This window comes from Nomascus leucogenys, chromosome 17, assembly GCF_006542625.1.
Source record: "Nomascus leucogenys isolate Asia chromosome 17, Asia_NLE_v1, whole genome shotgun sequence".
NCBI lineage: Eukaryota > Metazoa > Chordata > Mammalia > Primates > Hylobatidae > Nomascus > Nomascus leucogenys.
The window spans coordinates 87400465-87422579 of NC_044397.1; the positions used below are offsets into that span (position 1 = coordinate 87400465).

Below are 22115 nucleotides of genomic sequence, written 5' to 3' on the forward strand. Positions count from 1 at the left end.
AATCTAATTGTTATTCCTTTTAGGTCAACTATATTTTCTTTCTAGGAGCTTTAAGGTTATTGTTGTTTCCAGTTCTTTATGTTTGTTTAGTCTTTTGCATTTCTGAGTTTTACTGTGATTTGTTTAGGAGTGTGTTTATTTTTATTTATACTGTTCAGAATTTTTATATGCGAACTTGTATCTTTTATCAGTTGTGTGAAATTCTCAGCAATTGTATCTTGAAATTAAAACCTCTCAGTCATTCCCTCCATCCTGCATTCTCTTCTCCCATTCCTGTTAGACAAATACGGAAGCCTCTCAATTTATCTTTCATGTTTCTTGATTTTTCGTTTGTGTCTTTATCTTTCTCTTTGCTGTGTGTTTTTCTCTGTGCACATAAAATAAAAGAGATGTACCAATGATCGTTTCCAGGCTTCATGAAGTATATTGACCCAGAATGATACGTTTTAGAAAACTGATAACAGTGTCAGTAAAATATTACTAGCTGGGCAACAAATTACTAAGAAGAAACCTTAAGTCAGATTTTGGCTTTTCAGAAATTAAAGGTGACTTTCATAGGAGAGCAATATTTGCAAGGCAAGTGTATGAGGCACAGTATCATCTGCTTTTTTTTTTTTTTTGAGACAGAGTCTTACTGTGTCATCCAGGTTAGAGTTCATCGGCATGATCTTGGCTCACTATAACCTCCACCTTCCAGGTTCTAGCAATTCTCATGCCTCAGCCTCCCAAGTAGCTGGGATTACAGACCTGCACCACGACGCCTGGCTAATTTTTTTATTTTTGGTAGAGATGAGGTTTTGCCGTGTTGACCAGGCTGGTCCCAAACTTCTGACCTCATGTGATCCTCCCTCCATGGCCTCCTAAAGTGCTGGGATTACAAGCATGAGCCACTGTGCCAGGCCTAGCTAAACAGCAAGAAGCCATGAAGAAGCTTTTTTGTAACTGTAATAGAAAGGGACTCCTGGTTCTTAGAACTTTCCATCTACTTATTTAATCCTTGGAAAAACCCTATGAGGGAGGTATGATTTATGATTCTTACCATGTCCTCATTGTACACATAACAGAAGTGAGGCACAGAGAGGGTTTTTAATATCCCCAAGGTTACACAGCTGGTAAATATCATTTCTAGGAATTAAACCCAGATACTTGACTTGAGAGCCCTCATATGCTGTTACATTGCCTCATTTCCTACTGTCTCTGCCATCAGAAATCCTTGTAGCAGGAATGCTGCACTTGTGCAGACTGTTCACTGCCCAGTGGCACTGAACTATCATGCCATTTAGTAGCTGGAATACAGTCCATGTTCTGCTTACCAAGCTGTAAGTGGCTATACCTGTCTGAATGTAGGGCTATTTCTGTAATTTCCTCATATGTCCACGTGGGCTAACAGCAGGCTTGTGTCTCATGGCGTCTTTGGTCTTCCCCAGTTATGCCATCTCGGGACTGTGACCTTCCCCAGAAAGAGCAGGAGAAAATGACCAAGTTTCAGGTAAGTAAAGGATTCCTTGCTGTCTTTTAAAATGTGATTTATTTCTCAAAAATTAGAGATTTATTTTTTCTCTTTCTTGGAAAGGTTAGTGGAAAACAGATCTTCAGGGCATGTTGTATGCTAACGTGTTTTTTTGTTTTAGTTTATCACCTTTACTATTTTACAAAACAGTGTTTGAAAAAATAATAGAAGCTTTAATCAAAAATAATCTATGCTACTATCCTTACGAACTAGCTTTTTTCATTTTCCCATGTTCCTTTTTCATACACATTTTGCAATACTTGAGTAGATAAGATTTTCAATTGTGAATTCTCCACTTAATTGCATCACCTGCATTGTAAGTGATTACATCATACATCACTGCCATTGAATTGCAGTGCCCTTAAAAAATGACAAAAACTATTCCTTATTTAGCCTTTCAGAAATTCAGAAATTTTAAGAATTTTACTACTTTAAAATAAATCCAGTGACTTTTTTTCCTACATATAAAAACAATTCCTTCAAAAGAAATTCTGGGGGAATTCAATATTATTTGTCCTTAAAGTTTTAGGAACTCTGCATTGAAGAGGTTCATGTCTCAGTTTCATGTTAGTTGCCTCAGGTGTTTTGTAAACAGAACATCTAAAGAATGACATGGTGTAATTTTATTAGATGCTTTCAGAGAAGAAGAGCTATATATTTTTTCCTGTTTATGTTTTTATCACTTATTTCTTGTATGAATTTATTTCATCAAAGTAACTGCATGTACATAAGTTTAAGGTCTAGTAGTACTTAGATGTCTTGCCAGCCCTTTCCATCTGTCATTGCATTTTTCAGATGTGAGGATGGAGATGATTTATCTGCATTTTAAATATGAAGGAACAGGTTATGGGAACATTTCATAGCTGCCCCAAATTTCCCAGGTAGCTGACTCATTGGACACGGAAGCTTCCAACTATTAGGAATATCTGGCATTCTATTTTCATGTATAGGCAGGCAGAACAAAAGAGTTTTCCGTTCACAGAGATGAGCACATATGATAGAAGTACCTGATGTTACCTTTTTATTCTTTCGAGACAGAGTTTCACTCTTGTCACCCAGGCCAGAGTGCAACAGCATGTTCTTAGCTCACTGCAACCTCTGCCTCCCAGGTTCAAGCAATTCTTCTGCCTCAGCCTCCCAAGTAGCTGGGATTACAGGCATGTACCACCACGCCTGGCTAATTTTGTATTTTTATTAGGGACGGGGTTTCACCACGTTGGCCAGGCTGGTCTCGAACTCCTGACCTCAGATGATCCACCCACTTCAGCCTCCCAAAGTGCTGGGATTATAGGCGTGACCAGTGCACCTGGCCCTGATGTTACCTTTTGTAGGATAGACCCCAACAATGCCCCTCATCCAGTTTCCATCTCAATTCCTATCTCTTCTCTAGTTTTGTCTCTTAGTCATTCTATGAACGTAGATGCTCAAGCAGTTTTTATATAAATGTTTTACATTTCCCTACAGCAAAAGCTATCAGGCATGATGGTAAGAGACAGCAGCAAACCGGTGGCATATACTTAAACATTAGGTAAAGGTCTAATAGCTTAAATTCCTATTAAGATTAGTAATATAGAGAAAATTCCAACTGGAATATGAGCAAAAGAAATGAATAGGAGTGTCATAAAGAAACAAATTTATGAAAGAAATCTTCACTAATAATTTAAATGTGTGAAAATGTTACTAAAATAGCTTTCTATTTATATATTGGTTTTACTTACATTGTCAATGACTTTTTTAGAAAAAGGACTGAGTCCTGTTTAGCCAGGGTCTAGAGATTCAGGAATGCTTGTACTGTTGCAGGAAAAGTGAACTGGGAAAACCTTTGGAGAGGAAACTCTGCCATTACGCTTTCAAAATTTTTAAAGTAAATATTCTATGACTTTGCAGTTGCTACTTCTTGGCCATGAGCTCTGTAAAAGGATCTTTGCAGTATTGGTTATAAGTAAAAATCTGTAATTAATTGTACATTATTTGGATTGGTTAAAGATAAATCATCAGTTCCAAGGACTACTGTTGTATGTAGTCACAAAATGGGACAAAAGAGACCATAAAGATATTCATTGTTCGAGTTTATTGAGCACGTATGGTGTGCCAGGCACTTCTAAGTGCTTGACATGTATTCTTTCATCTGATCCTTTCAAACACTTTATGATCTATTTATTTTAATTTTAAAAATTTATTTATTTTAAGACAGTGTCTCACCCGTCACCCAGGCTAGAGTGCAGTGGCGCCATCTTGGCTCACTGCAACCTCCGCCTCCCAGGTTTAAGTGATTCTCCTGCCTCAGCCTCCTGAGTAGCTGGGATTACAGACGTACATCACCACGCCTGGCGAATTTTTTTGTATTTTTAGTAGAGACGGGGTTTCAGCATCTTGGCCAGGCTGGTCTCAAACTCCTGGCCTGAAGTGATTTGCCCGCCTCGGCCTCCCAAAGTGCTGGCATTACAGGTGTGAGCCACTGTGCCTAGCCTGAAAATGTATTTATTTTTAAAAATTGAGACAGGGTCTCACTCTGTTGCCCAGGCTGAAGTGCAGTGGCACAATCATGGCTCACTGTAGCCTCAAACTCCTGGGCTGAAGTGATCCTTCTGTGTCAGGCTCGTACACCTTATAATTTAGAAACAATGATAAAGAAGAGGAAATTGAGTTAGTGAGAGATTAAGGAATTTGCCCAAGGTCCTATAACCAGCAAAAGGCAAAACCTTGAAATTTGAACCTGGCCAGACTCCAGAGCCAGTGCTTTAAGCAGCTGTGCATCCTGTAGTAGGTGGATGTGACTTGTGCCTTAAAAGCACAGGAAGAGCTATATACCTGTCCAGGGGGTTGCTGAAGGCCCGTGAACTTTGCAAACGTTAAAAACAATGATAGGGCCAGGCTCAGTGGCTCACACCTGTAATCACAGCACTTTGGGAGGCCAAGGTGGGCAGATCATTGGAGGTCAGGAGTTTCAGACCAGCCTGGCCAACATGGTGAAACCCCGTCTCTACTAAATAAATACAAAAATTAGCCAGGCGTGATAGTAGACGCCTGTAATCCCAGCTACTTGGGAGGCTAAGGCAGGAGAATCTCTTGAACCTGGGAGGCAGAGGTTGCAGTGAGCAGAGATCACGCCAGTGCACTCCAGCATGGGTGACAGAGTGAGACTCCGTCTCAAAAAAGAAAAAAACAAAAAACAGTGATAAAGTACAGGCTTTGTGGGGATGAGCGTAGGAGATAGTGAGAGAGGGAAAACTGTAACAACTGAAAATTGACTGAGATCTCTTGGAATCTATAACAATTTTTTTGTGGTGCTCTTTTCCTTCTTGATGCCACCCTTCTTCTAGTGGAGGTTGGTTGTAAGATTGAGGTTACATGTGTTTGATGTTGTAGGAGGCTGTGACATTCAAGGATGTGGCTGTGGTCTTCTCCAGGGAGGAACTGCGACTGCTGGATCTTACCCAGAGGAAGCTGTACCGAGATGTCATGGTAGAGAACTTCAAGAACCTGGTTGCAGTGGGTGAGGACAGGCACTCTCTGACCCTGAACTTCAATTCCCTTGAGAATCTCTTTGCTCTCAGGTGTTTAAGGGTTTGGACCTTTTAAAATGGTTCCTTGCTCTTGAAGACGAAGGGTTTTCTAATTCCTGGGAAAACAGGATAGGTTTTTCTGGTCTTTCTGCTCAGGCAAAATTCTGTCCTTTTAAATTGCTGGTTCTCAACCATGGGTGATTTCGCCCCCAGAAGATATTTGGCAATGTCTGGAAATGGTTGTCACATCTGACAGAGGGGTGCTATTGGCATTTTGTGGGTAGTATCCAGGAATTCTGCTAAATCTCCTACAGTGCACATGACAGTGCCCCCAACAGAGAATTGGCCAGTCCAAAATAGTAGTGCTGCAGTTGCAAAACCCTGTTTTAAATGAATCGTAAATGGACACATTAGCTTCTATGCTTTATTTTTCAAATACCTTGTCTTTCAAATGAAACCCATCAATGCATTAACTTAGTGCACTATATTGGCTTTTTTTTCAATGAAATAAAACAGATAAAGATAGAAAATATCAGAGCTTATCAGGAACTGCTCACATTGCAACAAAAACTGACAATTTTCAGTGAATGGTGTGAGATACAGCATTGCAAATGTGATGAAAACAGACATTGGCTAAGTATAACTTGAGAGAGAGAGATATATATATATATGAACTAGGCCACAACCTAAATTTCTTATTATAGTTCATGATCTAAAAACATCTTAAAATAAATCACTCTAGAGGCCGGGCATGGTGGCTTACGCCTTTTATCGCAGCAATATGGGAGGCCAGGGTGGGTGGATCACTTGAGGTCAGGAGTTCAAGACCATCCTGGCCAACATGGTGAAACCCCATCTCTACTAAAAATGCAAAAATTAGCTGGGTGTGGTGGCAGGCACCTGTAATCCCAACTACTTGGGAGGCTGAGGCAGGAGAATTGCTTGAGCCCTGGAGGCAGAGGTTGCAGTGAGCCGAGATTGTGCCATTGCACTTCAGCCTGGGTGACAGAGCGAGACTCTTGTCTCAAAATAAATAAAATAATAAAGTATCACTCTAGAGGTTGTGAGGCTTATAGGTTCAGACAAAAATGTGTTTTAGTTGTGTGTTCATCTTAAATATATATAAATCTACATTTTCATAGGGCATCTTCCCTTCCAACCAGATATGGTATCCCAGTTGGAAGCAGAAGAAAAGCTTTGGATGATGGAAACAGAAACCCAAAGAAGTAGGTATTCTGGTGAGAACCCTGTGTCTATTCTTTCAGGTACTGGTTAGTCTGCATCTTACCATGTCCATGACCTCCCTGGTCCGAGTGCGGTCATCTTTCACCTGGATTATAACAACAGCTTCCATGCTGGTCTCCCCACCTCCTCCCTTGTGCTCCTATAATCTGCTTTCTAAATGGTAGCCAGAGTGGTTCTTTTTTTAATCTTTATTTTTTTTGAGACAGGGTCTCACCCTGTCACCCAAGCTGGAGTGCAGCAGCTTGATTGTAGCTCACTGCAGCCTCAACCTCCTGATTTCAAGTGGTCCTCCCACCTCAGCCTCCTAAGTAGCTAGGACTACAGGTGTATATCATGATACCTGGCTAATTTTTTTATTTTTTATAGGGATGAGGTCTTGTTGTGTTGCCCAGGATGGTCTCAAACTCCTGGACTCAAGCAGTCTTCCCACCTCGGCCTCCTAAAGTGCCGGGATTACAAATGTGAGCTGCTGCACCCGGCCCAGAATGGTTCCTTAAAGAACACATTAGATTATGTCATTCCTCTGCTCAGAAGCCTTCACAACCTTCCCATTTCACTCAAAGTCCTTGTACTGAACTGTAAGACCCTACCTGGTCTCATCTAACCAAGTTTCTCTTTGATCTCCCATTCCTTTCCCTCTGCCTAGATCATCTCAGCCATGCTGGCTGCCCTTGGAGTATTTGTTAAACATACCAAGTTCCCTTCTGTTTCATGGCTTCTAATTAGCTCTCCTCATTGCCTTGGTGGAGAGTCTCCCCAGCACCTTACTTACTGCACTCAAATCATTGCTCAAATGTTATATCATTAGAGAGGCCTTCTGTGTTTAAATTTACCATTTTAATTTAAAATACCATCTTCCTTCCATTTTCCATCCCCTTACCTTTCCTTTCTCTCCTTCTTTGCTTTCTCTTTAATTTGCATATTCCTCAGGTCTACTGACTTAAAAATTAAAAGTAAGCTGGGTATGGTGGTACACACCTGTAATCCTGGCTACATGGGAGGCTGAAGTGGGAGGATCACTTGAGCTGAAGAGTTCCAGACCAACCTGGGCAACATAGTGAGACTCCATCTCTACCAAAAAAAAAAAAAAAAAATTATATATATATATATATTAGCCAGGCATGTTAGCATACACCTGTAGTCCCAGCTACTTGGGAGGCTGAGGCAGGAGCATCAAGTGAGCCCAGGAATTTGAGACCAACCTGGACAACATAGTGAGACCTTGTCTCACACACACAAAATTAAAAGTAAAAATTAGATATTCCTAGATGATGTGAATTTTTTTTTTTTTTTTGAGACCGAGTCTTGCTCTGTTACCCAGGCTGGAGTGCAGTGGTGCTATCTTGGCTCACTGCAACCTCCGCCTCCCGGGTTCAAGCAATTCTCCTGCCTCAGCCTCCCAATTGCTGGGATTACAGGTGACACACACCATGCCCAACTAATTTTTGTATTAGGGCTTCACCATGTTGGCCAGGCTGGTCTCAAACTTCTGATCTTACCCACTTTGGTCTCCCAAAGTGCTGGGATTACTGGCGTGAGACACCACGAATGATGTAAATGTATATGCTCTCCCCACCCCAAAAACAAAACAAGGAAGCTTATCTATTAACGTGATAGACTAGGCTCTGAATTCTGTGAATAGTTGATGGATATAATTCATCTTCTTTGGTTCATCTCCCTTTTTAGGTCTACATGCTGCTTCATGTTTGATGTGTTTAGGAATGTTTGATATTTGCTTCACTTTACTGGGTCTCATTTTCATATGCAAACTTAACCTTGGGAATTATCCTAGTTATTGTTACTTTTCATTTTTGCATAGTAAACAAAGTCTTTCTTTTAACAAATCTTGTAGCATTTTCTGCCACCCTATCTCAAAGATTTTTCTTTGATGCCTTCAGCATGTTTCAGGATTTTGCACCATGCTCTATGTACAAGTAATACTCTAAAACATTCTTCATAAGTCAGAGGAACACATATTAAGGGGCTTCCCCTGCCCCCTCCCCCATCTCCCCGAGATGTAGTCTTGATATGTTACCCAGGCTGGAGTGCAGTGGCATGATCTTGGCTCACTGCAACCTTCACCTCCTGGGTTCAAGCAATCTGCTTCAGCCTCCCGAGTAGCTGGGATTACAGGCGCCTGCCACCACGCCTGGCTAATTTTTGTATTTTTAGTAGAGATGGTGTTTCACCATGTTGGCCAGGCTGGTCTCGAAATCCTGAGCTCGTGGTCTGCCCATCCCAGCCTCCCAAAGTGCTGGGATTACAGGCATGAACCACCACGCCAAGCCAAAGCGTTTGTTTTTATAAGAATTCTTAACAAAAAACTTACAGAGAATGGAGACAAGTAGACATCACATCCCTTTTACTCTGAGAGTTAGCTCATAGATTGAGAGTACACCAGTGTGATTAATTATTTGGGAACACTGTCTTCTGGTGAATGTCTAACATAACTCGTAATTTCTAAGACATTTTTGGATATGTAAATATTCAAACCTACTAATCTTAGAAGATAAAAGCTATTCACAGTTGTTGGAATGTAGAACTACACTATCAAAAATTATCAATGGCAATATGGCAGGTATTACAGTTCATTAGTTTCCTTGTATCAATTTCAAGTTGGCTTTACTCATTGGTGAAAACTGCCTTATCCATACAGCTGACTTCCCACTTGCCCATTTTCCCTTCCCTCTAATACCAAAACAGTTATATAACCTACATACAGTAGTTCTTTAGCAGTTTTGAATTGGACATTTCCTGAAGTCCAAAGGCGCTGACATACCTGTGGAATTGAGGTGAGTCCTGACTAGGCAAAGAAAATTCCAGAATTTCTAAATTGGGTTTCCAGTGTAATTTGCATCCACATATATTAATCTTAGCTTCTAGCATAAGCAATGTGAGAAGCACTTTACATGTTGCAGTGACTTCTGACACCAAACACTTGAAGTTAGGCCGGACTTTCAGAGTAAGGGCATAGTTTTCCACAAGACTGCTCTCTATATCAGCTCTAAGTTTAGGGATTCCCAGATAGTTTTGCTCACCTCTGACCAAGTAGCTACAGATTTGGGTGTTCCCGTGATAATTTGTTAGAATGACTGACAGAACTCGGGAAGGTGCTGGACTTACAGTTTTATTATAGCAAAAAAGATACACGTTGGAACCAGCAAAAGGGAGAGATATATAGGGTGAAATCTGGGAGGCTTCCCTCTTTCTTCCCTTTTGTAAGGATTTGTGATTACTTTGGGCTCATTGGATAATCTAGGATAATCTCCTTATCTTAAAAGCTTTCATTTAATCATATCTATAAATTGCTTTTTTTTTTTTTTTTTGTAGACAGAGTCTTGTTCTGTCATCCAGGCTGGAGTGCAGTGGTGCAATCTTGGCTCACTGCACCTTCCACCTCCTGGGATCAAGCGATTCCCATATCTCAGCTTCCCTAGTAGCTTGCAGGTGCCTGCCACCACACCAGGCTAATGGTTTTTGTATTTTTTTTTTTAGCAGAGACGGCATTTCACCATGTTGGCCAGGCTGGTCTCGAACTCCTGACCTCAAGTGATCCACCTGCCTCGGCCTCCCAGTGTGAGCCACTGTGCCCAGCCTGTAAATTCCTTTTTGCCATGTACATTAACTGTTCACAGGTTTGAGGGTTCAGGTTGTGGACATCTCTTGGGGGTGGGCTGTCATTACTCAGCCTGCCATATCCAGAAATGTGTAGATACCTGTTGATATTTCTTTTTTCAGTTTGTATTATTAGAATGTAACATTTCATTTAAGCAAATTATTTGATTAGGACTTGGTAAACCACCCCCTAAACATTTTAAGCCAAGGTCTTTCATACATTTCTAACCATGACCCTCAACGTAAGTATAATTTTACATCTTGACTAAGCATAAATATGTTTATGTGTATGTTTACAAACTAAAACAAGTATTTCCTATAGTGGTACTCTTTTGCTTTTAATACACTAAGCATGTCTTATTCTGGTTTTTTTTTTTGGTCACAAGTTACCTACTCAGTTTCATGGTGCACTAATGCATTGCAACAATTTGAAAACCGTTGTTACAGTGGGGATAAAGCAATGAAGAAAACAAAATGCGTGTTTTTTTCATGACCGTTACATTCTAGTGGGTCTAAAGAGACAAAGGAAAAAAAAAAGGAAAGTATATAGTAAATCAACTAATAAGTACTGTGGGGAAAAGTCAAGCAGGGTAATCGAACTGGGAAGAGTCGAAGGTGTATGGCAGGCCAGGCGTGGTGTTCAGCCTGTAATCCCAGCACTTGGGGAGGCCGAGGTGGGCAGATCACTTGAGGTCAGGAGTTCAAGACCAGCCTGGCCAACATGGCAAAACCCCATCTCTACTAAAAATACAAAAAATGGCTGAGTGTAGTGGCACGCGCCAGTAATCCCCGCTACCCGGGAGGCTGAGGAGGAAAATCTCTTGAACCCAGGAGGTGGAGGTTGCAGTGAGCTGAGATCACGCCACTGCACTCCAGCCTGGGCGACAGAGTGAGATGCTGTTTAAAAAAAAAAAGTGTATGGTGGTACCATTGATTTATTTTTACATCGTGTGTTATGGAAGGCATCACGGATAGAGTAACATGTAACGTGAGCAGAGACCTGAAGGGAGTGAGAGAACAAGCAAGGCTCCCTGCTTTCTGGGAGGAAGTTTCCAAGCTGAACATACCTCTCCCTCTCTTTGTCTTGTGTGTTGGCTTTGAGAGTTTGCACTATGCTCTATTTCTTTCCTCTCCAAAATTCTCTCCTAGTTATACAAGATTAGCTTTCCCTTTTTTACTTCTTGTCCTGAGACCTGGATTTCTACCAGGTTTTAGAACAATCATCTTATTATTCCAACTGCTTTCCCAAATCTCCTGTTGGAGAATAATTTCTATCAGGATCTAAAATACTATTTTATGCCTACAGCCTAAACTTTTCTAATCTAACTAGTTACTAGAATCCCACTTGTCATAAGCCTACTGAGGAAGAGGTGAGTAGGCTGTTAATTGATGTTATTGTAGGTTAGAATATGGATTGTCTTTTTGTTGCCCTGCAGCTACCTGATTTTAGCTTTTAGCTCTCATATTAAACTGTTAGACTTACAGTTCTACATGGATCATGTTTATACTTAGTGAATGGGAGCCTGTTGATCTCACTCTTTGTTTACACCTGTATGAAAAACATGTCAAAAGAATACACGATGCTGTAAGGACAAGGTCACCTTTCCCCTGGTTTATCAAGGCTTTCTCCCATGGCCTAAGTGTGAAATTCTGATATTTCTGAAGAAAGTATTTACTGCCCTCATCTCTAAATATTGCCTTTTTTTTTTTAATAGGCAGCAAGCATCAAAATAAGATGGAGACACTCCAAAAATTTGCATTAAAATACCTTTCAAATCAAGAGCTGTCCTGCTGGCAAATCTGGAAACAGGTTGCAAGTGAATTAACCAGGTGTCTTCAGGGGAAGAATTCCCAGTTACTACAAGGTGACTCTCTTCAGGTTTCTGAAAATGAGAACAGTATAATGAACTCTAAAGGAGATAGCTCTATTTGTATTGAAAATCAAGAGTTTCCATTTTGGAGAACCCAGCATTCTTGCAGGAATACATATCTGAGTGAGTCACAGATTCAGAGTAGAGGTAAGCAAATTGATGTGAAAAATAACCTGCATATACATGAAGACTTCATGAAGAAATCACCATTTCATGAGCATATTAAAACTGACACAGAACCAAAACCCTGCAAAGGTAATGAATATGGCAAAATCATTAGTGATGGCTCCAATCAGAAATTACCCTTAGGAGAGAAACCCCATCCATGTGGTGGGTGTGGAAGGGGCTTCAGTTATAGCCCAAGGCTTCACCTTCATCAGAATGTTCACACAGGAGAAAAATCCCTCGGTCAAAGCTCACATCTGCAAACTCATCAGAGAATTCACCCAGGAGAGAAACTCAATAGATGTCATGAATCTGGTGATTACTTCAATAAGAGCTCTTTTCATTCTTATCAACCTAATCATACAGGAGAGAAGTCTTATAGATGCGACAGTTGCGGCAAGGGATTCAGTAGCAGCACGGGTCTTATCATTCATTACAGAACTCATACTGGAGAGAAACCGTATAAATGCGAGGAATGTGGTAAATGCTTTAGTCAAAGTTCAAATTTTCAGTGCCATCAGAGAGTCCACACTGAAGAAAAACCATACAAATGTGAAGAGTGTGGTAAGGGCTTCGGTTGGAGTGTTAATCTCCGTGTTCACCAGAGGGTCCACAGGGGTGAGAAACCCTATAAATGTGAGGAATGTGGTAAGGGCTTCACTCAGGCTGCACATTTTCACATCCATCAGAGAGTCCACACTGGAGAGAAACCCTACAAATGTGATGTGTGTGGTAAGGGCTTCAGCCACAATTCACCATTAATATGCCATCGGAGAGTCCACACTGGAGAGAAGCCATACAAGTGTGAGGCATGTGGGAAAGGCTTTACCCGTAATACAGATCTGCATATTCATTTCAGAGTTCACACGGGAGAGAAACCCTATAAATGTAAGGAGTGTGGTAAGGGCTTCAGTCAGGCCTCAAATCTTCAAGTACATCAAAATGTCCACACTGGGGAGAAAAGATTCAAATGTGAAACGTGTGGGAAGGGCTTCAGTCAGTCCTCAAAGCTTCAAACCCATCAGCGAGTCCACACTGGAGAGAAACCATATAGATGTGATGTGTGTGGTAAGGACTTCAGTTATAGTTCAAATCTTAAACTACACCAAGTAATTCACACTGGAGAAAAACCATATAAATGTGAGGAATGCGGGAAGGGCTTCAGTTGGAGATCAAATCTTCATGCACATCAAAGAGTTCACTCAGGAGAAAAACCCTATAAATGTGAGCAGTGTGATAAGAGCTTCAGTCAGGCCATAGATTTTCGGGTACATCAGAGAGTCCATACTGGAGAGAAGCCATACAAATGTGGTGTCTGTGGCAAGGGCTTCAGTCAGTCCTCTGGTCTTCAATCCCATCAGAGAGTCCACACGGGCGAAAAGCCATACAAATGTGATGTGTGTGGAAAGGGCTTTAGATACAGTTCACAGTTTATATACCATCAGAGAGGCCACACTGGAGAAAAACCTTACAAATGTGAAGAGTGTGGGAAAGGCTTTGGTAGGAGCTTGAATCTTCGTCACCATCAGAGGGTCCACACGGGAGAGAAACCCCATATATGTGAGGAGTGTGGTAAGGCCTTCAGTCTCCCCTCAAATCTTCGAGTCCACCTGGGTGTTCACACCAGGGAAAAACTCTTTAAATGTGAAGAGTGTGGTAAAGGTTTCAGTCAGAGTGCACGTCTTGAAGCCCATCAGAGAGTCCACACTGGAGAAAAACCATACAAATGTGACATATGTGATAAGGACTTCCGTCACCGTTCACGTCTTACGTATCATCAGAAAGTCCATACTGGTAAAAAGCTTTAGAAATGAGAAATGTTTTACCAACTGTTGTCTGCACATCTTCAAGTTTTTGGAGAGTCTATGCTGGTGGTAAACCCTATAAAATTACTGAGAGTGGAAGGGGGTTTGTTTACACTTGGAATCTTTCTAACAAATCCATCAAGACGATAACAGAACCATGAACAGGAATAGAACTCGTATTTAGGGGAGAAACAGGGCTTGTGGCTCTCTTGGTAAGATCTAGTTAATATAAATGATCACCTTTCAATGTGAATATATGCCTGAAGATAATGTGTGGAAGGATATTTGCCATATGCTAACTGGTTTTTTGGCCAGGGAGAGTTTTGGGTTATTATCCCTTTTCTTTAATTTTCATTTTATACTTACAGTGATCATTATTTTCATAAAAGCTGTAAAGCTATGAAAAATGAATAAAATTACTGACTAAAAATGTTCTGTAGCTAAAGACTCATAATATGATTCTTTTATGTGGTATATAGGTTTAAAATTAAGGAATATATCCCCAGGGATGAATCTTTGATCTTCAGAAGTAAATGTATGTCTGCCATAGAGGTGTATTAAAGGATAGTAGTCTGGCAGGGCACGGTGGCTCATGCCTGTAATCCCAGCACTTTGGGAGGCCAAGGCAGGCAGATCACAAGGTCAGAAGATTGAGACCATCCTGGCTAATATGGTGAAACCCCATCTCTACTAAAAATACAAAAGATTAGCCGGGCATGGTGGCATGTGCCTATAGTCCTAGCTACTCAGGAGGCTAAGGTAGGAGAATCACTTGAACCCAGGAGGTGGAGGTTGCAGTGAACCAAGATCACACCACTGCGCTCCAGCCTAGTGACAGAGCGAGATTCCATCTCAAATAAATGAATAACGAAAGAGAGAGAGAGAAAAGAGGATAGTCAGTGCAGCATTGTTTTAACAGCAAACAGAAATAGTTGGATTGCCAAAGTATTTTGTGCTTTACCAATCCAGTGGCACACTGTGTGAACATCAGATGGGAAAAAGTAAACTTTTAGCTGTGGATGTTGGAAGATGTTCAGAATATACTAACTTGAAAAACAGAATGTGAGATTTTTATGTGATCCTATTTTGTAAAAATGCATAGATGAAAGGGTATTTACTTATAGTTCTCTCTAAATAATGGGATTTTACTTTATGTATATTTTTATATTTCTTTAAACTTATTTTGAAATAATTTAAAACTTTCAGAAAAATTATAGAAATTATATAAAAGCTCCCATATACTCTTCACCCAGATTCACCGGTTGTTAACATGTTTGAATTATTCTCTCAATAAGTATGAGCGTGTATATACCCATACTTACACATATTAAATATGTTTAGGGAGTGGAGCCAAGATGGCCAAATAGGAACAGCTCCAGTCTACAGCTCCCAGCATGAGCAACGCAGAAGATGGGTGATTTCTGCATTTCCATCTGAGGTACCGGGTTCATCTCACTAGGGAGTGCCAAACAGTGGGTGCAGGACAGTCGGTGCAGTGCACCGTGCGCGAGCTGAAGCAGGGCGAGGCATTGCCTCACTCGGGAAGCGCAAGGGGTCAGGGAGTTCCCTTTCCTAGTCAAAGAAAGGGGTAACTGACGGCACCTGGAAAATCGGGTCACTCCCACCCTAATACTGCGCTTTTCCAACGGGCTTGGAAAATGGCACACCAGGAGATTGTGTCCCGCACCTGGCTCGGAGGGTCCTATGCCCACGGAGTCTCGCTGATTGCTAGCACAGCAGTCTGAGATCAAACTGCAAGGCGGCAGCGAGGCTGGGGCAGGGGCGCCCACCATTGCCCAGGCTTGCTTAGGTAAACAAAGCAGCCAGGAAGCTCGAACTGGGTGGAGCCCATCACAGCTCAAGGAGGCTTGCCTGCCTCTGTAGGCTCCACCTCTGGGGGCAGGGCACAAAAAGACAGCAGGAACCTCTGCAGTCTTAAATGTCCCTGTCTGACAGGTTTAAAGAGAGTAGTGGTTCTCCCAGCACGCAGCTGGCGATCTGAGAACAGGCAGACTGCCTCCTCAAGTGGGTCCCTGACCCCCGAGCAGCCTAACTGGGAGGCACCCCCCAGTAGGGACAGACTGACACCTCACACGGCCAGGTGCTCCTCTGAGACAAAACTTCCAGAGGAACAATCAGACAGCTGAATTTGCAGTCCATGAAAATCCGCTGTTCTGCAGCCACCGCTGCTGACACCCAGCAAAACAGGGTCTGGAGTGGACCTCTAGCAAACTCCAACAGACCTGCAGCTGAGGGTCCTGTCTGGTAGAAGGAAGACTAACAAACAGCAAGGACACCCACACCAAAAACCCATCTGTACATCACCATCATCAAAGACAAAAAGTAGATAAAACCACAAAGATGGGGAAAAAACAGCAGAAAAACTGGAAATTCTAAAAAGCAGAGCACCTCTCCTCCTCCAAAGGAACGCAGTTCCTCACCAGCAACGGAACAAAGCTGGACGGAGAATGACTTTGACGAGTTGAGAGAAGGCGGCTTCAGACGATCAAGCTACTCCGACCTATGGGAGGAAATTCAAACCAATGGCAAAGAAGTTAAAAACCTTGGAAAAAAAAATAGATGAATGTATAACTAAGATAACCAATTCAGAGAAGGGCTTAAAGGAGCTGATGGAGCTAAAAGCCAAGTTTCGAGAACTACATGAAGATTGCAGAAGCCTCAGTAGCCGATGCGATCAACTGGAAGAAAGGGTATCAGCGATGGAAGATGAAATGAATGAAATGAAGTGATAAGTTTAGAGAAAAAAGAATAAAAAATGAACAAAGCCTCCAAGAAATATGGGACTATGTGAAAAGACCAAACCTACGTCTGATTGGTGTACCTGAAAGTGACAGGGAGAATGGAACCAAGTTGGAAAACACTCTGCAAGATATTATCCAGGAGAACTTCCCCAATCTAGCAAGGCAGGCCAACATTCAGATTCAGGAAATACAGAGAACGCCACAAAGATACTCCTCAAGAAGAGCAACTCCAAGACACATAATTGTCAGATCACCAAAGTTGAAATGAAGGAAAAAATATTAAGGGCAGCCAGAGAGAAAGGTCGGGTTACCCACAAAGGGAAGCCCATCAGACTAACAGCTGATCTCTCGGCAGAAACTCTACAAGCCAGAAGAGAGTGGGGGCCGATATTCAACATTCTTAAAGAAAAGAATTTTCAACCCAGAATCTCATATCCAGCCAAACTAAGCTTCATAAGTGAAGGAGAAATAAAACACTTTACAGACAAGCAAATGCTGAGTGATTTTGTCACCACCAGGCCTGCCCTAAAAGAGCTCATGAAGGAAGCACTAAACATGAAAAGGAACAACCGGTACCAGCCACTGCAAAAACATGCCAAATTGTAAAGACCATCGAGGCTAGGAAGAAACTGCATCAACTAACGAGCAAAATAACCAACTAACATCATAATGACAGGATCAAATTCACACATAACAATATTAACTATAAACGTAAATGGGCTAAATGCTCCAATTAAAAGACACTGACTGGCAAATTGGATAAGGAGTCAAGACCTATCAGTGTGCTGTATTCAGGAAACCCATCTCATGTGCAGAGACACACATAGACTCAAAATAAAGGGATGGAGGAAGATCTGCCAAGCAAATGGAAAACAAAGGCAGGGGTTGCAATCTAGTCTCTGATAAAATAGGCTTTAAACCAACAAAGATCAAAAGAGACAAAGAACGTCATTATATAATCATAAAGGGATCAATTCAACAAGAAGAGCTAATTATCCTAAATATATATGCACCCAACACAGGAGCACCCAGATTCATAAAGCAAGTCCTTAGTGACCTACAAAGAGACTTAGACTCCCACACAATAATAATGGGAGACTTTAACACCCCACTGTCAACATTAGACAGATCAATGAGACAGAAAGTTAACAAGGATACCCAGGAGTTGAAGTCAGCTCTGCACCAAGCGGACCTAATAGACATCTACAGAACTCTCCACCCCAAATCAACAGAATATACATTTTTTTCAGCACCACACCACACCTATTCCAAAATCGACCACATAGTTGGAAGTAAAGCTCTCCTCAGCAAATGCAAAAGAACAGAAATTATAACAAATTGTCTCTCAGACCACAGTGCAATCAAACTAGAACTCAGGATCAAGAAACTCACTCAAAACCGCTCAACTACATGGAAACTGAACAACCTGCTCCTGAATGACTACTGGGTACATAACGAAATGAAGGCAGAAATAAAGATGTTCTTTGAAACCAACGAGAACAAAGATACAACATACCAGAATCTCTCGGACACATTCAAAGCAGTGTGTAGAGGGAAATTCATAGCACTAAATGCCCACAAGAGAAAGCAGGAAAGATCCAAAATTGACACCCTAACATCACAATTAAAAGAACTAGAGAAGCAAGGGCAAACACATTCAAAAGCTAGCAGAAGGCAAGAAATAACTAAGATCAGAGCAGAACTGAAGGAAATAGAGACACAAAAAACCCTTCAAAAAATAATGAATCCAGGAGCTGGTTTTTTGAAAAGATCAACAAAATCCATAGACCACTAGCAAGACTAATAAAGAAGAAAACAGAATCAAATAGATGCAATAAAAAATGATAAAGGGGATATCACCACCGATCCCACAGAAATACAAACCACCATCAGAGAATACTACAAACACCTCTACGCAAATAAACTAGAAAATCTAGAAGAAATGGATAAATTCCTCAACACATACACCCTCTCAAGACTAAACCAGGAAGAAGTTGAATCTCTGAATAGACCAGTAACAGGCTCTGAAATTGTGGCAATAATCAATAGCTTACCAACCAAAAAAAGTCCAGGACCAGATGGATTCGCAGCCGAATTCTACCAGAGGTACAAGGAAGAGCTGGTACCATTCCTTCTGAAACTATTCCAATCAATAGAAAAAGAGGGAATCCTCCCTAACTCATTTTATGAGGCCAGCATCATCCTGATACCAAAGCCTGGCAGAGACACAACCAAAAAAGAGAATTTCAGACCAATATCCTTGATGAACATTGATGCAAAAATCCTCAATAAAATACTGGCAAACCGAATCCAGCAGCACATCAAAAAGCTTATCCACCATGATCAAGTGGGCTTCATCCCTGGGATGCAAGGCTGGTTCAACATACACAAATCAATAAATGTAATCCAGCATATAAACAGAACCAAAGACAAAAACCACATGATTATCGAAATAGATGCAGAAAAGGCCTTTGACAAAATTCAACAACCCTTCATGCTAAAAACTCTCAGTAAATTAGGTATTGATGGGACGTATCTCAAAATAATAAGAGCTATCTATGACAAACCCACAGCCAATATCACACTGAATGGGCAAAAACTGGAAGCATTCCCTTTGAAAACTGGCACAGACAGGGATGCCCTCTCCCACCACTCCTATTCAACATAGTGTTGGAAGTTCTTGCCAGGGCAATCAGGCAGGAGAAGGAAATAAAGGGTATTCAATTAGGAAAAGAGGAAGTCAAATTGTCCCTGTTTGCAGATGACATGATTGTATATCTAGAAAACCCCATTGTCTCAGCCCAAAATCTCCTTAAGCTGATAAGCAACTTCAGCAAAGTCTCAGGATACAAAATCAATGTACAAAAATCACAAGCATTCTTATACACCAATCACAGACAAACAGAGAGCCAAATCATTAGTGAGCTCCCATTCACAATTGCTTCAAAGAGAATAAAATACCTAGGAATCTAACTTACAAGGGATGTGAAGGACCTCTTCAAGGAGAACTACAAACCACTGCTCAATGAAATAAAAGAGGATACAAACAAATGGAAGAACATTCCACGCTCATGGGTAGGAAGAATCAATATCGTGAAAATGGCCATACTGCCCAAGGTAATTTATAGATTCAATGCCATCCCCATCAAGCTACCAATGACTTTCTTCACAGAATTGGAAAAAACTACTTTAAAGTTCATATGGAACCAAAAAAGAGCCCACATTGCCAAGTCAATCCTAAGCCAAAAGAACAAAGCTGGAGGCATCACGTTACCTGACTTCAAACTATACTACAAGGCTACAGTAACCAAAACAGCATGGTACTGGTACCACAACAGAGACATAGATGAATGGAACAGAACAGAGCCCTCAGAAATAATGCCACATATCTACAACTATCTGATCTTTGACAAACCTGACAAAAACAAGTAATGGGAAAAGGATTCCCTATTTAATAAATGGTGCTGGGAAAACTGGCTAGCCATATGTAGAAAGCTGAAACTGGATCCCTTCCTAACACGTTATACAAAAATTAATTCAAGATGGATTAAAGACTTACATGTTAGACCTAAAACCATAAAAACCCTAGAAGAAAAGCTAGGCAATACCATTCAGGACATAGGCATGGGCAAGGACTTCATGTCTAAAACAGCAAAAGCAATGGCAACAAAAGCCAAAATTGACAAATGGGATCTAATTAAACTAAAGAGCTTCTGCACAGCAAAAGAAACTACCATCAGAGTGAACAGGCAACCTACAAAATGGGAGAAAATTTTCACAACCTACTCATCTGACAAAGGGCTAATATCCAGAATCTACAATGAACTCAAATTTAGAAGAAAAAAACAACCCCATCAAAAAATGGGCAAAGGACATGAACAGACACTTCTCAAAAGAAGACATTTATGCAGCCAAAAAACACATGAAAAAATGCTCATCATCACTGGCTATCAGAGAAATGCAAATCAAAACCACAGTGAGATACCACCTCACACCAGTTAGAATGGCCATTAAAAAGTCAGGAAACAACAGGTGCTGGAGAGGATGTGGAGAAACAGGAACACTTTTACACTGCTGGTGGGACTGTAAACTAGTTCAACCATTGTGGAAGTCAGTGTGGCGATTCCTCAGGGATCTAGAACTAGAAATACCATTTGACCCAGCCATCCCATTACTGGGTATATACCCAAAGGATTATAAATCAAGCTGCTATAAAGACACATGCACACATATGTTTATTGTGGCACTATTCACAATAGCAAAGACTTGGAACCAACCCAAATGTCCAACAATGGTAGACTGGATTAAGAAAATGTGGCACATATACACCATGGAATACTATGCAGCCATAAAAAATGATGAGTTCATGTCCTTTGTAGGGACATGGATGAAACTGGAAATCATCATTCTCAGTAAACTATCACAAGGACAAAAAACCAAACACCACATGTTCTCACTCATAGGTGGGAATTGAACAATGAGAATTCATGGACACAGGAAGGGGAACATCACACTCTGGGGACTGTTGTGCAGTGGGGGGAGTGGGGAGGGATAGCATTAGGAGATATACCTAATGCTAAATGATGAGTTAATGGGTGCAGCACACCAACATGGCACATGTATACATATGTAACAAACCTGCACATTGTGCACATGTACCCTAAAACTTAAAGTATAATAATAAAATAAAATACAAAATCATAAAACACATGTAGAATATGCCTATGGAGAAGATACTATAGGCAACAAGGGTAATTTTTTGAAAGCGAATGTTTTATGGTCTCCATAAAGTTTCAAAAATGTAATTTTGATGTAATATAAAGCTGAAATGATAAAAAAAGGTTTAGAACTTTAAAAAACATTACAAAAATGTTAAAAATTACACTAGCCCCCTTAAAGTAACAAGATCATACGTGTACATACACATATGTACACACTCATCACATACACATATGTACACACTCATACAAAATCCTGTCTCTGCCCACTTTCCTAAACATATTCTCAGTAACTACCAACATCAATAATGATAAATTTACCTCCTCTCATTTCACTCTGTATTCCACTGAATGGATAAGTCATCAAATATTTTGTCAATCCAACTGATAAATGTGAAGTTTGCTATTATCAACAATGCAACTGTGAACATTCATTTACATACATCTGTAACTGAGTGTCTCCGTCTTCAAGTGCATCTTAAAAGTTTTTTCCCTTTCCTTCTTGATACAGTTTGGCTGTGTCCCCACCCAGATCTCATCTTGAATTCCCACATGTTGTGGGAGGGACCTGGTGGGAGGTAATTGAATCAAGGGGGCAGGTCTTTCCTGGGCTGTTCTCATGATAGTGAATACATCTCACAAGATCTGATGGTTTTAAAAAGGGGAGTTTGGCCAGGTGCGGTGGCTCACACCTGTAATCCCAGCACTTTGGGAGGCTGTGGCAGGCGGATCACGAGGTCAGGAGTTCAAGACAAGCCTGACTAACATGGTGAAACCCCGTCTCTATTAAAAATACAAAAATTAGCCAGGAGTGGTGGCGCATGCCTGTAATCCCAGCTATTCAGGAGGCTGAGGCAGGAGAATTGCTTGAACTTGGGAGGGGGAGGTTGCAGTGAGCCGAGATCGCAGCACTGCATT

The 22115-nt window shown here is 41.1% G+C and overlaps 1 protein-coding gene across 4 annotated transcripts; it reads left to right on the forward strand.

Annotated features, from left to right (window-relative positions):
• Window positions 1-883: 883 nt before the first annotated feature.
• Window positions 884-14156, forward strand: LOC100588044 (zinc finger protein 227). 4 transcript variants are annotated; one of them, XM_003281219.4, is made up of 4 exons: window positions 884-1489; window positions 4880-5006; window positions 6159-6242; window positions 11592-14156. In XM_003281219.4, the coding sequence occupies exons 1-4, from the start codon at window positions 1430-1432 to the stop codon at window positions 13718-13720; spliced, it is 2400 nt and encodes a 799-aa protein (XP_003281267.1). In that variant the 5' UTR covers window positions 884-1429; the 3' UTR covers window positions 13721-14156. The 4 variants fall into 4 exon arrangements, with proteins under 4 accessions (XP_003281267.1, XP_004091069.2, XP_012352322.1 ...); XM_004091021.3 differs by having other exon boundaries at window positions 6180-6242; XM_030797379.1 differs by having other exon boundaries at window positions 1422-1489; window positions 4921-5006.
• The last annotated feature ends 7959 nt before the right edge of the window (window positions 14157-22115 follow it).